This window comes from Oncorhynchus mykiss, chromosome 3 (genome assembly GCF_057628025.1).
Source record: "Oncorhynchus mykiss isolate SJ-2025 chromosome 3, ASM5762802v1, whole genome shotgun sequence".
NCBI classification, from domain to species: Eukaryota; Metazoa; Chordata; class Actinopteri; order Salmoniformes; family Salmonidae; genus Oncorhynchus; species Oncorhynchus mykiss.
Window position 1 is genome coordinate 11,162,501 of NC_143024.1, and position 17,547 is coordinate 11,180,047.

General features: G+C 50.2%; 1 protein-coding gene across 1 annotated transcript in view; it reads right to left on the reverse strand.

The window, feature by feature from the left end:
- Positions 1-17,547, reverse strand: part of LOC110510431 (neurobeachin-like protein 2) — a 136,189-nt gene that overhangs the window by 8,046 nt on the left and 110,596 nt on the right. The window contains exons 46-55 of the mRNA XM_090220591.1: positions 14,198-14,328; positions 13,469-13,578; positions 13,203-13,320; positions 11,044-11,141; positions 6,034-6,147; positions 5,721-5,807; positions 4,320-4,429; positions 3,544-3,716; positions 297-391; positions 4-120 (exon numbers count right to left, since the gene is read on the reverse strand). Of these exons, the coding sequence (XP_090076717.1) occupies positions 4-120; positions 297-391; positions 3,544-3,716; positions 4,320-4,429; positions 5,721-5,807; positions 6,034-6,147; positions 11,044-11,141; positions 13,203-13,320; positions 13,469-13,578; positions 14,198-14,328 (1,153 nt within the window). The remainder of the gene's footprint in view (positions 1-3; positions 121-296; positions 392-3,543; positions 3,717-4,319; positions 4,430-5,720; positions 5,808-6,033; positions 6,148-11,043; positions 11,142-13,202; positions 13,321-13,468; positions 13,579-14,197; positions 14,329-17,547) is intronic.

Consider the following 17,547-nt stretch of genomic DNA (forward strand, 5'->3'; position numbering starts at 1 on the left):
CACCTTTGACCCAGAGACAGCCATGTCCAGCTCGGTGCTGATGGCCACACAGGTGACCTCCTGGTCGTGTCCACAGAGGACCTGCACTGGACGAGGAGAGAGACCACTGGAGAACTCACCCTGGGAGAGGAGAGAGGGAGGAGGGGGGGGTGAAACCTTTTGCACTCTCCCTCAGAAGACCATTTTACAGACAAAGTAGAAATATGAAGATAATTAGGAGATCATGTGCACCCTGCTTATTCTACTAGAGCCAGTGATTTCCTAAGACCTGTGACAGAGGAAGATGAAAGTCCTACCTGCTGTAGAACCTGCCACACGATACAGGATGTGTCTCTGGAACCAGATATGAGGTAGATACCACAGAGGTCCAGAGCCAGACATGTCACCACGTCTACAGGACAGACAGGACACCCATCACTATCAGACATGTTACCACGTCTACAGGACAGACAGGACACTCATCACTATCAGACATGTCACCACGTCTACAGGACAGACAGGACACTCATCACTTTCAGACATGTTACCAGGTCTACAGGACAGACAGGACACCCATCACTATCAGACATGTCACCACGTCTACAGGACAGACAGGACAGACAGGACACCCATCACTATCAGACATGTTACCAGGTCTACAGGACAGACAGGACAGACAGGACACCCATCACTATCAGACATGTCACCAGGTCTACAGGACACCCATCACTATCAGACATGTCACCACGTCTACAGGACAGACAGGACAGACAGGACACTCATCACTATCAGACATGTTACCAGGTCTACAGGACAGACAGGACACCCATCACTATCAGACATGTCACCACGTCTACAGGACAGACAGGACAGACAGGACACTCATCACTATCAGACATGTTACCAGGTCTACAGGACAGACAGGACAGACAGGACACTCATCACTATCAGACATGTGACCAGGTCTACAGGACAGACAGGACACCCATCACTATCAGACATGTCACCAGGTCTACAGGACAGACAGGACACTCATCACTATCAGACATGTCACCAGGTCTACAGGACAGACAGGACACTCATCACTATCAGACATGTTACCAGGTCTACAGGACACCCATCACTATCAGACATGTCACCACGTCTACAGGACAGACAGGACACTCATCACTTTCAGACATGTCACCACGTCTACAGGACAGACAGGACAGACAGGACACTCATCACTATCAGACATGTTACCAGGTCTACAGGACAGACAGGACACTCATCACTATCAGACATGTCACCACGTCTACAGGACAGACAGGACACTCATCACTTTCAGACATGTTACCAGGTCTACAGGACAGACAGGACACCCATCACTATCAGACATGTCACCACGTCTACAGGACAGACAGGACACCCATCACTATCAGACATGTTACCACGTCTACAGGACAGACAGGACACTCATCACTATCAGACATGTCACCACGTCTACAGGACAGACAGGACAGACAGGACACTCATCACTATCAGACATGTCACCACATCTACAGGACAGACAGGACAGACAGGACACTCATCACTATCAGACATGTTACCAGGTCTACAGGACAGACAGGACACTCATCACTATCAGACATGTTACCAGGTCTACAGGACAGACAGGACACTCATCACTATCAGACATGTCACCACGTCTACAGGACAGACAGGACAGACAGGACACTCATCACTATCAGACATGTTACCAGGTCTACAGGACAGACAGGACAGACAGGACACCCATCACTATCAGACATGTCACCAGGTCTACAGGACACCCATCACTATCAGACATGTCACCACGTCTACAGGACAGACAGGACACCCATCACTATCAGACATGTCACCACGTCTACAGGACAGACAGGACAGACAGGACACTCATCACTATCAGACATGTGACCAGGTCTACAGGACAGACAGGACACCCATCACTATCAGACATGTTACCAGGTCTACAGGACAGACAGGACAGACAGGACACCCATCACTATCAGACATGTCACCAGGTCTACAGGACACCCATCACTATCAGACATGTTACCAGGTCTACAGGACAGACAGGACACCCATCACTATCAGACATGTCACCACGTCTACAGGACAGACAGGACAGACAGGACACTCATCACTATCAGACATGTTACCAGGTCTACAGGACAGACAGGACACCCATCACTATCAGACATGTTACCAGGTCTACAGGACACCCATCACTATCAGACATGTTACCAGGTCTACAGGACAGACAGGACACCCATCACTATCAGACATGTTACCAGGTCTACAGGACAGACAGGACACTCATCACTATCAGACATGTTACCAGGTCTACAGGACACCCATCACTATCAGACATGTTACCAGGTCTACAGGACAGACAGGACAGACAGGACACCCATCATTATCAGACATGTCACCAGGTCTACAGGACAGACAGGACAGACAGGACACCCATCACTATCAGACATGTTACCAGGTCTACAGGGCAGACAGGACACTCATCACTATCAGACATGTCACCAGGTCTGTCTGTCCTGTCTACAGGACAGACAGTAACTCTCATCTCTTTCTGGACAACAGAAATTACAATATAACTATTTGGGGGCTGATCTAGAATCAGATCCCCCCCTGTCCAAGTAACCTTACTGATCTAGAATCAGATCCCCCCCTGTCCAAGTAACCTTTCTGATCTAGAATCAGATCCCCCCCTGTCCAAGTAACCTTACTGATCTAGAATCAGATCCTCCCCTGTCCAAGTAAACTTACTGATCTAGAATCAGATCCCCCCCCTGTTCAAGTAACCTTACTGATCTAGAATCAGATCCCCCCTGTCCAAGTAACCTTACTGATCTAGAATCAGATCCCCCCTGTCCAAGTAACCTTACTGATCTAGAATCAGATCCCCCCTGTCCAAGTAACCTTACGGATCTAGAATCAGACCCCCCCTGTCCAAGTAACCTTACTGATCTAGAATCAGATCCCCCCTGTCCAAGTAACCTTACTGATCTAGAATCAGATCCCCCCCTGTCCAAGTAAACTTACTGATTTTGATCTAAAAGCCAAAACTGATCCTAAAACTCTTACTATGACAAAATTGAAACATGGTCTCCCATCCGCCCCCCCCCATCTTCCCTCCCTCCCCGTCCTCCCTCCCAGTCCTCTTTCCCTCCCTCCCTCCCCTTTCCCTCCCTCCCTCCCTCACCGTCCTCCCTCACCGTCCGTCCTCCCTCACCGTCCTCCCTCCCTCACCGTCCTCCCTCCCTCACCGTCCTCCCTCCCTCACCGTCCTCCCTAACTCACCATCCTCCCTCCCTCCCTCACCGTCCTCCCTCCCTCCCTCCCTCACCGTCCTCCCTCCCTCACCGTCCTCCCTCACTCACCGTCCTCCCTCACTCACCGTCCTCCCTCACTCACCTCCCTCCCTCACTCACCTCCCTCCCTCCCTCACCGTCCTCCCTCCCTCACCGTCCTCCCTCCCTCACCGTCCTCCCTCCCTCACCGTCCTCCCATCATTATCTTGTAGCTCACCGATGTGTCGGCAGATCCTGCCCACCAGTTTGCCCTTTCCCAGCTGGGTGACTCGGAGGCTGCAGTCCCAGTGTCCTCCACTGAACAGCAGACGGCCATCGTTGGACACCACCAACACCTGGGTACTGAGATCCACCCCTGGGGCGAAGAGACCGCTGAGGAACCGCTGGGTTCTGTAGGAGGGAGGAGAGAGAGCCAAGAGAGGAGGTTGAGTAAACCTAGTAATGATTTACAATAATGGGCCTTTAACTGAAGGAAAAGAGAGGTTGTTGAAACCAAAATGTTTCTATAGTTGTGTCATGTTGATATAAACAAATGGTGATTTGTCCTTTAACATTTTCTAGCAGAAAGATGTTGTTTATCAATGAAAAGGAACTCAAGTGTTTCCCATTCAGACTAATCTCAATAAGACACATGTTTATAGGGCCAGAGCAGTTCTAACGCTCCAACCTCATAAAACGCAGACTTCTCCATCCATTTCAACTTGTGCTTTGAAGTCACATGAATAAAAGCATGCGGCTGAGCTGGGGACCAGATGGGATGGCTACACACTACACAGGGTGAGTCTCAAATGGAACACTGTGCCCCATTTAGCTCACTCCTTTTGACCAGAGCCCATAGGGTCCTGTAGGGCACTATATAGGGGATAGGGTGCCATTTGGGATGCAGAACACTGTGTGTGGTGGGGTCCTCCTTATCCTTCTCTCGGTGTTTAGAGTGGGATTTACTTTTTGTTGTCATTTCTTGGCAGGCATTCTGTAGGGCCACTAACTTACTTGGGATTGGCCACGGTGGGGTCCTTGGTGAAGGTGAAGTAGTTGGCGATGTTCTTATCGTAAGGCAGCCAGCTGTGGGTCCCAATCAGGCCGTCAGAACTCACTGTCACCTACAGGGTAGGAAGAGAGCAGGGAGGGAGACAGTCAAAAGAAGCCCCATACTGCACTAGGGTTAAACAATTCTGGTAACTTTCCCCCCAAAATTCCTGGGTTTCCCAGAAGTGCTGGTAAGAGCATTCCCAGACTCTTCATTCCCAGACTCCTCCTCATTCCAGGAGTCTACCAACTGGGATTTCTGGTTGACCTAAGAAAGTTACCGGACTTGTGCAGCACCTCTGTGTCTCTTCAACCAAGCAGAAAGGTCCAACACCTCTGTATCTCTTCAACCAAGCAGAAAGGTCCAACACCTCTGTATCTCTTCAACCAAGCAGAAAGGTCCAACACCTCTGTATCTCTTCAACCAAGCAGAAAGGTCCAACACCTCTGTATCTCTTCAACCAAGCAGAAAGGTCCAACACCTCTGTATCTCTTCAACCAAGCAGAAAGGTCCAACACCTCTGTGTCTCTTCAACCAAGCAGAAAGGTCCAAAACCTTTAGCACACCTTGTTTCATGTGAATGTGTTGTTTCATGTAGCTGTGTTGTGTGTGAATGTGTTGTTTCATGTGAATGTGTTGTTTCATGTAGCTGTGTTGTGTGTGAATGTGTTGTTTCATGTGAATGTGTTGTTTCATGTAGCTGTGTTGTGTGTGAATGTGTTTCATGTAGTTGTGTGTGAATGTGTTTCATGTAGCTGTGTTGTGTGTGAATGTGTTGTTTCATGTGAATGTGTTGTTTCATGTAGCTGTGTTGTGTGTGAATGTGTTTCATGTAGCTGTGTTGAGTGTGAATGTGTTTCATGTAGCTGTGTGTGAATGTGCTGTTTCATGTAGCTGTGTTGTGTGTGAGAGAGGCTGGTGTCAGTGAGGTGTCCCTTCCCTAGTTTGTGTGTGTGTGTGTGTGTGTGTGTGTGTGTGTGTGTGTGTGTGTGTGTGTGTGTGTGTGTGTGTGTGTAATAACTTGGTGCGAATACAGTATTTGTCCTATTTCACACATTAACAAGTGTGTATTAATACCATGTGTGAATTGGAAAAGTGTTTTTTGCCGATCCCCAGTCCCCCTGAGACACCCTGAGAGAGGGAGGTCACGGCCAGCGTCAGCCATTATCAACGGAGACTGTCGTGGAAATTCACTACTGAGAGAGGTTTGGTCATTTCTTCAAACAATCATCTTGATTTAATATTGATTAACTACTGCAAATAAGAAGGCTGGTCGACCAACACTCCAACCGCTAGGCTACCTGCTGCCTGTGTGTGTGTGTGTGTGTGTGTGTGTGTGTGTGTGTGTGTGTGTGTGTTCTCACCAGTACGTCAGAGCCCTGGATGATAAAGGAGCGGTTCTGGTTCCTGGGAACCACCGCCTGGACCAGAGGTCGCCCATCACACACCACCTAGGAGCACACACACACACCACACATACACACACACACACACACCACACACACACACACACACACACACACACACACACACAACACAACACACACACACACACACACAATCAACATTTGAATACTGAAGTGGTCATTGTAATTTTAAATGTAGGGGATATAATATAGACTACTAGAGAAACGTTATGTTTCTAATGAAATATAGGAGAATGATTCCTCTCTTTACCTCCTTAAAAGGGCGTAGTTTGTCGAGCTGTTCAAACAGGTTGGGGGGTAGAGTGTCCATGCGGGCCTGCCTCCTAGATGCATTCTCTGAAGACATACGAGGAGGGTGTGGCTCCTAACAAGAAAGAAAGAATGAAAGAAAGAAAGGAGCACACTGAGTCAGTCAATGTCCCACTGAGATACTAGCTATAGCCAGACACCCAGACAGCTAGCTACAGACACCCAGACAGCTAGCTATAGACACCCAGACAGCTAGCTACAGACACCCAGCTACAGACATCCAGACAGCTAGCTACAGACAGCTAGCTACAGACAGACACCCAGACAGCTAGCTATAGACACCCAGACAGCTAGCTACAGACACCCAGACAGCTAGCTACAGACAGCCAGCTACAGACATCCAGACAGCTAGCTACAGACAGCTAGCTACAGACAGACACCCAGACAGCTAGCTATAGACACCCAGACAGCTAGCTACAGACACCCAGCTACAGACATCCAGACAGCTAGCTACAGACAGTTAGCTACAGACAGACACCCAGACAGCTAGCTATAGACACCCAGACAGCTAGCTACAGACACCCAGCTACAGACATCCAGACAGCTAGCTACAGACAGCTAGCTACAGACAGAAACCCAGACAGCTAGCTACAGACACCCAGACAGCTAGCTACAGACAGCTAGCTACAGACAGACACCCAGACAGCTAGCTACAGACACCCAGACAGCTAGCTACAGACAGACACCCAGACAGCTAGCTGCAGACAGACACCCAGACAACTAGCTACAGACACCCAGACAACTAGCTACAGACAGACACCCAGACAGCTAGCTACAGACAGACACCCAGACAGCTAGCTACAGACAGACACCCAGACAGCTAGCTACAGACACCCAGACAACTAGCTACAGTCAGACACCCAGACAGGGAGCTACAGACACCCAGACAGGGAGCTACAGACACCAGACATGGAACCCAGCGGTTCCTCAGCGGTCTCTTCGCCCCAGGGGTAGATCTCAGTACCCAGGTGTTGGTGGTGTCCAACGACAGACACCCATACAGCTAGCTACAGACAACTAGCTACAAACAGACACCCAGACAGCTAGCTACAGACAAACACCCAGACAGCTAGCTACAGACACCCAGACAGCTAGCTACAGACACCCAGACAGCTAGCTACAGACGCTAGCTACAGACACCCAGACAGGGAGCTACAGACACCCATACAGCTAGCTACAGACACCCAGACAGCTAGCTACAGACAGCTAGCTACAGACAGACACACAGACAGGGAGCTACAGACACCCAGACAGCTAGCTACAGACACCCAGACAGCTAGCTACAGACAGACACCCAGACAGGGAGCTACAGACACCCAGACAGGGAGCTACAGACAGACAGACACCCAGACAGCTAGCTACAGACAGACACCCAGACAGGGAGCTACAGACACCCAGACAGGAAGCTACAGACAGACACCCAAGACAGCTAGCTACAGACAGCTAGCTACAGACAGACACCCAGACAGGGAGCTACAGACACCCAGGCAGCTAGCTACAGCCAGACACCCAGACAGCTAGCTACAGACAGACACCCAGACAGCTAGCTACAGACACCCAGACAGCTAGCTACAGACACCCAGACAGCTAGCTACAGACAGACACCTAGACAGGGAGATACAGACAGACGCCCAGGCAGGGAGCTACAGACAGACACCCAGGCACGGAGCTACAGACAGACACCCAGGCAGGGAGCTACAGACAGACACCCAGGCAGGGAGCTACAGACAGACACCCAGGCAGGGAGCTACAGACAGACACCCAGGCAGGGAGCTACAGACAGACACCCAGGCAGGGAGCTACAGACAGACACCGAGACAGGGAGCAACAGACAGACACCCAGACAGCTAGCTACAGACACCCAGACAGCTAGCTACAGACAGCTAGCTACAGACAGACACCCAGACAGCTAGCTACAGACACCCAGACAGCTAGCTACAGACAGACACCCAGACAGCTAGCTGCAGACAGACACCCAGACAACTAGCTACAGACACCCAGACAACTAGCTACAGACAGACACCCAGACAGCTAGCTACAGACAGACACCCAGACAGCTAGCTACAGACAGACACCCAGACAGCTAGCTACAGACACCCAGACAACTAGCTACAGTCAGACACCCAGACAGGGAGCTACAGACACCCAGACAGGGAGCTACAGACACCAGACATGGAACCCAGCGGTTCCTCAGCGGTCTCTTCGCCCCAGGGGTAGATCTCAGTACCCAGGTGTTGGTGGTGTCCAACGACAGACACCCATACAGCTAGCTACAGACAACTAGCTACAAACAGACACCCAGACAGCTAGCTACAGACAGACACCCAGACAGCTAGCTACAGACACCCAGACAGCTAGCTACAGACACCCAGACAGCTAGCTACAGACGCTAGCTACAGACACCCAGACAGGGAGCTACAGACACCCATACAGCTAGCTACAGACACCCAGACAGCTAGCTACAGACAGCTAGCTACAGACAGACACACAGACAGGGAGCTACAGACACCCAGACAGCTAGCTACAGACACCCAGACAGCTAGCTACAGACAGACACCCAGACAGGGAGCTACAGACACCCAGACAGGGAGCTACAGACAGACAGACACCCAGACAGCTAGCTGCAGACAGACACCCAGACAGGGAGCTACAGACACCCAGACAGGAAGCTACAGACAGACACCCAAGACAGCTAGCTACAGACAGCTAGCTACAGACAGATACCCAGACAGGGAGCTACAGACACCCAGGCAGCTAGCTACAGCCAGACACCCAGACAGCTAGCTACAGACAGACACCCAGACAGCTAGCTACAGACACCCAGACAGCTAGCTACAGACACCCAGACAGCTAGCTACAGACAGACACCTAGACAGGGAGATACAGACAGACGCCCAGGCAGGGAGCTACAGACAGACACCCAGGCACGGAGCTACAGACAGACACCCAGGCAGGGAGCTACAGACAGACACCCAGGCAGGGAGCTACAGACAGACACCCAGGCAGGGAGCTACAGACAGACACCCAGGCAGGGAGCTACAGACAGACACCGAGACAGGGAGCAACAGACAGACACCCAGACAGGGAGCTACAGACAGACACCCAGGCAGGGAGCTACAGACAGACACCCAGGCAGGAAGCTACAGACAGACACCCAGGCAGGAAGCTACAGACAGACACCCAGACAGGGAGCTACAGACAGACACCCAGACAGCTAGCTATAGACACCCAGACAGCTAGCTACAGACACCCAGACAGCTAGCTACAGACAGCCAGCTACAGACATCCAGACAGCTAGCTACAGACAGCTAGCTACAGACAGACACCCAGACAGCTAGCTATAGACACCCAGACAGCTAGCTACAGACACCCAGCTACAGACATCCAGACAGCTAGCTACAGACAGTTAGCTACAGACAGACACCCAGACAGCTAGCTATAGACACCCAGACAGCTAGCTACAGACACCCAGCTACAGACATCCAGACAGCTAGCTACAGACAGCTAGCTACAGACAGGAACCCAGACAGCTAGCTACAGACACCCAGACAGCTAGCTACAGACAGCTAGCTACAGACAGACACCCAGACAGCTAGCTACAGACACCCAGACAGCTAGCTACAGACACCCAGACAACTAGCTACAGTCAGACACCCAGACAGGGAGCTACAGACACCCAGACAGGGAGCTACAGACACCAGACATGGAACCCAGCGGTTCCTCAGCGGTCCCAGGGGTAGATCTCAGTACCCAGGTGTTGGTGGTGTCCAACGACAGACACCCAGACAGCTAGCTACAGACAGCTAGCTACAGACAGACACCCAGACAGGGAGCTACAGACACCCATACAGCTAGCTACAGACAACTAGCTACAAACAGACACCCAGACAGCTAGCTACAGACAGACACCCAGACAGCTAGCTACAGACACCCAGACAGCTAGCTACAGACACCCAGACAGCTAGCTACAGACGCTAGCTACAGACACCCAGACAGGGAGCTACAGACACCCATACAGCTAGCTACAGACACCCAGACAGCTAGCTACAGACAGCTAGCTACAGACAGCTAGCTACAGACAGACACACAGACAGGGAGCTACAGACACCCAGACAGCTAGCTACAGACACCCAGACAGCTAGCTACAGACAGACACCCAGACAGGGAGCTACAGACACCCAGACAGGGAGCTACAGACAGACAGACACCCAGACAGCTAGCTACAGACAGACACCCAGACAGGGAGCTACAGACACCCAGACAGGAAGCTACAGACAGACACCCAAGACAGCTAGCTACAGACAGCTAGCTACAGACAGACACCCAGACAGGGAGCTACAGACACCCAGGCAGCTAGCTACAGCCAGACACCCAGACAGCTAGCTACAGACAGACACCCAGACAGCTAGCTACAGACACCCAGACAGCTAGCTACAGACACCCAGACAGCTAGCTACAGACAGACACCTAGACAGGGAGATACAGACAGACGCCCAGGCAGGGAGCTACAGACAGACACCCAGGCACGGAGCTACAGACAGACACCCAGGCAGGGAGCTACAGACAGACACCCAGGCAGGGAGCTACAGACAGACACCCAGGCAGGGAGCTACAGACAGACACCCAGGCAGGGAGCTACAGACAGACACCGAGACAGGGAGCAACAGACAGACACCCAGACAGGGAGCTACAGACAGACACCCAGGCAGGGAGCTACAGACAGACACCCAGGCAGGGAGCTACAGACAGTCAGTCAAACACACACACACTCTACTCTCCAGACTCAATACAACCATTCCCTCTGGTTTATGGAGTGAGACTCTACATTGAGGGAGTGTTTAACAAATCAAGCAGGACTGTAAATGTAATGTGACAGGGGTCAGACCTTGAGAGAGAGACACACACACACACACACACACACACACACACACACACACACACACACACACACCTTGAGTAGTTGACAGGGCGTCTGTCCAAAGTTACTGATGATGCCCTCCAGGGCCTTGCGCTCCGTCTCATTGGCTATGGCGTCCAGATCCACCGCACCTACACAAAATAACAGAATATAATAAATAGAACACAACAGACCAACAGAATGGAACAGAACAGACCACAACAGACCAGAATAGAACAGACCAGAATAGAACAGACCACAACAGACCAGAATAGAACAGAACAGAATAGAACAGACCAGAATAGAACAGAACAGACCAGAAAAGAACAACAGAACAGACCAGAATAGGACAGAACAGATCAGAATGGAACAGAACAGACCAGAATATAACAGAACAGACCAGAATAGAACAGACCAGAAAAGAACAACAGAACAGACCAGAATAGGACAGAACAGAATAGGACAGAACAGACCAGAAAAGAACAATAGAACAGACCAGAATGGGACAGAACAGATCAGAATGGAACAGAACAGACCAGAATAGAACAGAACAGAACAGAACAGACCAGAATAGAACAGACCAGAAAAGAACAACAGAATGGAACAGAACAGACCACAACAGACCAGAATACAACAGACCAGAATAGAACAGAACAGAACAGACCAGAATAGGACAGAACAGACCAGAAAAGAACAACAGAACAGACCAGAATAGAACAGAACAGACCAGAAAAGAACAATAGAACAGACCAGAATAGGACAGAACAGATCAGAATGGAACAGAACAGACCAGATTAGGACAGACCAGAATAGAACAGACCAGAATAGAACAGACCAGAATAGGACAGACCAGAATAGGACAGACCAGAATAGGACAGACCAGAAAAGAACAACAGAATGGAACAGAACAGACCACAACAGACCAGAATACAACAGACCAGAATAGACAGAATAAATAGAACACAACAGACCAACAGAATGGAACAGAACAGACCACAACAGACCAGAATAGAACAGACCAGAATAGAACAGACCACAACAGACCAGAATAGAACAGAACAGAATAGAACAGACCAGAATAGGACAGAACAGACCAGAAAAGAACAATAGAACAGACCAGAATGGGACAGAACAGATCAGAATGGAACAGAACAGACCAGAATAGAACAGAACAGAACAGAACAGACCAGAATAGAACAGACCAGAAAAGAACAACAGAATGGAACAGAACAGACCACAACAGACCAGAATACAACAGACCAGAATAGAACAGAACAGAACAGACCAGAATAGGACAGAACAGACCAGAAAAGAACAACAGAACAGACCAGAATAGAACAGAACAGACCAGAAAAGAACAATAGAACAGACCAGAATAGGACAGAACAGATCAGAATGGAACAGAACAGACCAGATTAGGACAGACCAGAATAGAACAGACCAGAATAGAACAGACCAGAATAGGACAGACCAGAATAGGACAGACCATAATAGGACAGACCAGATTAGGACAGACCAGAATAGGACAGACCAGAATAGAACAGACCAGAATAGGACAGACCAGAATAGGACAGACCAGAATAGAACAGACCAGAATAGGACAGACCAGAATAGGACAGACCAGACCAGAACAGACCAGAATAGGACAGACCAGAATAGAACAGACCAGAATAGAACACAACAGAATAGAACAGACCAGAATAGGACAGACCAGACCAGAACAGACCAGAATAGGACAGACCAGAATAGAACAGACCAGAATAGAACACAACAGAATAGAACAGACCAGAATAGGACAGACCAGAACAGACCAGAATAGGACAGACCAGAATAGGACAGACCAGAATAGAACAGACCAGAATAGAACACAACAGAACAGAACAGAATAGAACAGACCAGAACAGAACAGAACAGAACAGACCAGAATAGGACAGACCAGAACAGGATACAACAGAATAGAACAGAACTCTAATGATATGGAAATGTACCTAGTATACATTGTGGTGTCTGAGTGAGGATGGAGGGAAGAGCTCTCTCACCCACTCCTACTCCTCATATCACATTGGGCGAAGTTGAGAGTCTCTAATTGTACCCTTTTCCCTATATAGTGCACTACTTTAGACTAGGAGCCATAGGGCTTTGGTCCAAAGTAGTGACCTACAGTATATAGAGAATAGGGTGTCATTCGGGACTCAGCCCTTCTCTCTCCTTACCTTCATAGGTGCAGTAGTAGAAGACATTGAGAGCCTCCACCGCCTCCTCCCCTCTCTGCTTGCAGCCAAAGATCAGGTCAATCCACTCATGGAGGTGAGAGGAAACGTGTTCACACTCCTGCACCATATTGGGGGACAAATGCATTTGTACAAGGAAATGTATTTGATTACTTGATTAAAATGTGTCCAATCAGAGAGTGTAGCATGGCTGTGGGGGTTGCACCAGCGTTTCCCATAGATGATTTTTCCCAGGTGGAAGGCCTCACCAGAGCTTTCCTGTGTTTCCTGATGAAGTCTTCTCTAGACAAGGCCCATTGTGGTAACAGAACATCAGTCACATTGTTCTGGGTCATCTGCAGACTGCCCAGGTCAAACCCTGCAGTAAACACACACACAGAGACAGTCAATCCTTCCTCAGCTACGTAAACAGAGTGTCCAACAGTTGGTAGGGTGTGAGGCTCTATGAAACACTACGATAGGCCATATTTCTGTTGTGTTGATATACTGTGTAAGGAATGACTTGTGAATAGGAATTAACATAACATCGTTGCATTCCACTTACGATGATTTCATAAATACACTCTGGAAATCTACTCAGATTATAGAGAACTCTGGTTTGACAGTTCCCAGAGCGCACTTTGACACTCCAGAGTGAGTTCGCTAACACAGCCTTAGTCTTCCTCATGTGAAGGGAACACAGCCTTCGTCATCCTCATGTGAAGAGAACACAGCCCTAGTCTTCCTCATGTGAAGGGAACACAGCCTTAGTCTTCCTCATGTGAAGGGAACACAGCCCTAGTCTTCCTCATGTGAAGGGAACACAGCCTTAGTCTTCCTCATGTGAAGGGAACACAGCCTTAGTCTTCCTCATGTGAAGGGAACACAGCCTTAGTCTTCCTCATGTGAAGGGAACACAGCCCTAGTCTTCCTCATGTGAAGGGAACACAGCCCTAGTCTTCCTCATGTGAAGGGAACACAGCCCTAGTGCTACTCACCGTTGATGTTCTGCAGGAACTCTGGAAAGTAGAAGAACTCCGGGATGAGCTCCTTGACGTCAGCGGGACTCTCCATGCGAGCCTGCCAGGCTGCCGCTACAGAGTGGAACTGACGGTCTGCACAGTCAAACCTGCAACACACACGGCCAGGTACCACACTGTTCAAATGTAACACACACGGCCAGGTACCACACTGTTCAAATGTAACACACACGGCCAGGTACCACACTGTTCAAATGAAACACACACGGCCAGGTACCACACTGTTCAAATGTAACACACACGGCCAGGTACCACACTGTTCAAATGTAACACACACGGCCAGGTACCACACTGTTCAAATGTAACACACACGGCCAGGTACCACACTGTTCAAATGTAACACACACGGCCAGGTACCACACTGTTCAAATGTAACACACACGGCCAGGTACCACACTGTTCAAATGTAACACACACGGCCAGGTACCACACTGTTCAAATGTAACACACACGGCCAGGTACCACACTGTTCAAATGTAACACACACGGCCAGGTACCACACTGTTCAAATGTAACACACACGGCCAGGTACCACACTGTTCAAATGTAACACACACGGCCAGGTACCACACTGTTCAAATGTAACACACACGGCCAGGTACCACACTGTTCAAATTTAACACACACACACTTTGAAGTGTTAGGTTAATACATTACTTGTGTCTTCAAACAACCCAATATACACACACCCCTGCTGTACCTACAGCTGGATGAGGAGGGTAGTGGAGGGTTACTGTACCTACAGCTGGATGAGGAGGGTAGTGGAGGGTTACTGTACCTACAGCTGGATGAGGAGGGTAGTGGAGGGTTACTGTACCTACAGCTGGATGAGGAGGGTAGTGAAGGGTTACTGTACCTACAGCTGGATGAGGAGGGTAGTGAAGGGTTACTGTACCTACAGCTGGATGTGGAGGGTAGTGGAGGGTTACTGTACCTACAGCTGGATGAGGAGGGTAGTGAAGGGTTACTGTACCTACAGCTGGATGAGGAGGGTAGTGGAGGGTTACTGTACCTACAGCAAGGATGAGGAGGGTAGTGGAGGGTTACTGTACCTACAGCTGGATGAGGAGGGTAGTGAAGGGTTACTGTACCTACAGCTGGATGAGGAGGGTAGTGGAGGGTTACTGTACCTACAGCTGGATGAGGAGGGTAGTGAAGGGTTACTGTACCTACAGCTGGATGAGGAGGGTAGTGGAGGGTTACTGTACCTACAGCTGGATGAGGAGGGTAGTGGAGGGTTACTGTACCTACAGCTGGATGAGGAGGGTAGTGGAGGGTTACTGTACCTACAGCTGGATGAGGAGGGTAGTGGAGGGTTACTGTACCTACAGCTGGATGAGGAGGGTAGTGAAGGGTTACTGTACCTACAGCTGGATGAGGAGGGTAGTGAAGGGTTACTGTACCTACAGCTGGATGTGGAGGGTAGTGGAGGGTTACTGTACCTACAGCTGGATGAGGAGGGTAGTGAAGGGTTACTGTACCTACAGCTGGATGAGGAGGGTAGTGGAGGGTTACTGTACCTACAGCTGGATGAGGAGGGTAGTGGAGGGTTACTGTACCTACAGCTGGATGAGGAGGGTAGTGAAGGGTTACTGTACCTACAGCTGGATGAGGAGGGTAGTGAAGGGTTACTGTACCTACAGCTGGATGTGGAGGGTAGTGAAGGGTTACTGTACCTACAGCTGGATGAGGAGGGTAGTGAAGGGTTACTGTACCTACAGCTGGATGTGGAGGGTAGTGGAGGGTTACTGTACCTACAGCTGGATGAGGAGGGTAGTGGAGGGTTACTGTACCTACAGCTGGATGTGGAGGGTAGTGGAGGGTTACTGTACCTACAGCTGGATGAGGAGGGTAGTGGAGGGTTACTGTACCTACAGCTGGATGAGGAGGGTAGTGGAGGGTTACTGTACCTACAGCTGGATGAGGAGGGTAGTGGAGGGTTACTGTACCTACAGCTGGATGAGGAGGGTAGTGAAGGGTTACTGTACCTACAGCTGGATGAGGAGGGTAGTGAAGGGTTACTGTACCTACAGCTGGATGTGGAGGGTAGTGGAGGGTTACTGTACCTACAGCTGGATGAGGAGGGTAGTGAAGGGTTACTGTACCTACAGCTGGATGAGGAGGGTAGTGGAGGGTTACTGTACCTACAGCTGGATGAGGAGGGTAGTGGAGGGTTACTGTACCTACAGCTGGATGAGGAGGGTAGTGAAGGGTTACTGTACCTACAGCTGGATGAGGAGGGTAGTGAAGGGTTACTGTACCTACAGCTGGATGTGGAGGGTAGTGGAGGGTTACTGTACCTACAGCTGGATGAGGAGGGTAGTGAAGGGTTACTGTACCTACAGCTGGATGAGGAGGGTAGTGGAGGGTTACTGTACCTACAGCTGGATGAGGAGGGTAGTGGAGGGTTACTGTACCTACAGCTGGATGAGGAGGGTAGTGAAGGGTTACTGTACCTACAGCTGGATGAGGAGGGTAGTGGAGGGTTACTGTACCTACAGCTGGATGAGGAGGGTAGTGAAGGGTTACTGTACCTACAGCTGGATGAGGAGGGTAGTGGAGGGTTACTGTACCTACAGCTGGATGAGGAGGGTAGTGGAGGGTTACTGTACCTACAGCTGGATGAGGAGGGTAGTGGAGGGTTACTGTACCTACAGCTGGATGAGGAGGGTAGTGGAGGGTTACTGTACCTACAGCTGGATGAGGAGGGTAGTGAAGGGTTACTGTACCTACAGCTGGATGAGGAGGGTAGTGAAGGGTTACTGTACCTACAGCTGGATGTGGAGGGTAGTGGAGGGTTACTGTACCTACCGCTGGATTTGGAGGGTAGTGGAGGGTTACTCTACCTACAGCTGGATGAGGAGGGTAGTGAAGGGTTACTGTACCTACAGCTGGACGAGGAGGGTAGTGAAGGGTTACTGTACCTACAGCTGGATGAGGAGGGTAGTGGAGGGTTACTGTACCTACAGCTGGATGAGGAGGGTAGTGAAGGGTTACTGTACCTACAGCTGTTTGAGGAGGGTAGTGGAGGGTTACTGTACCTGCCACTCTGCAGCTGGATGAGGAGGGTAGTGAAGGGTTACTGTACCTGCCACTCTGCAGCTGGATGAGGAGGGTAGTGAAGGGTTACTGTACCTACAGCTGGATGAGGAGGGTAGTGGAGGGTTACTGTACCTGCCACTCTGCAGCTGGATGTGGAGGGTAGTGGAGGGTTACTGTACCTACAGCTGGATGAGGAGGGTAGTGGAGGGTTACTGTACCTACAGCTGGATGAGGAGGGTAGTGAAGGGTTACTGTACCTACAGCTG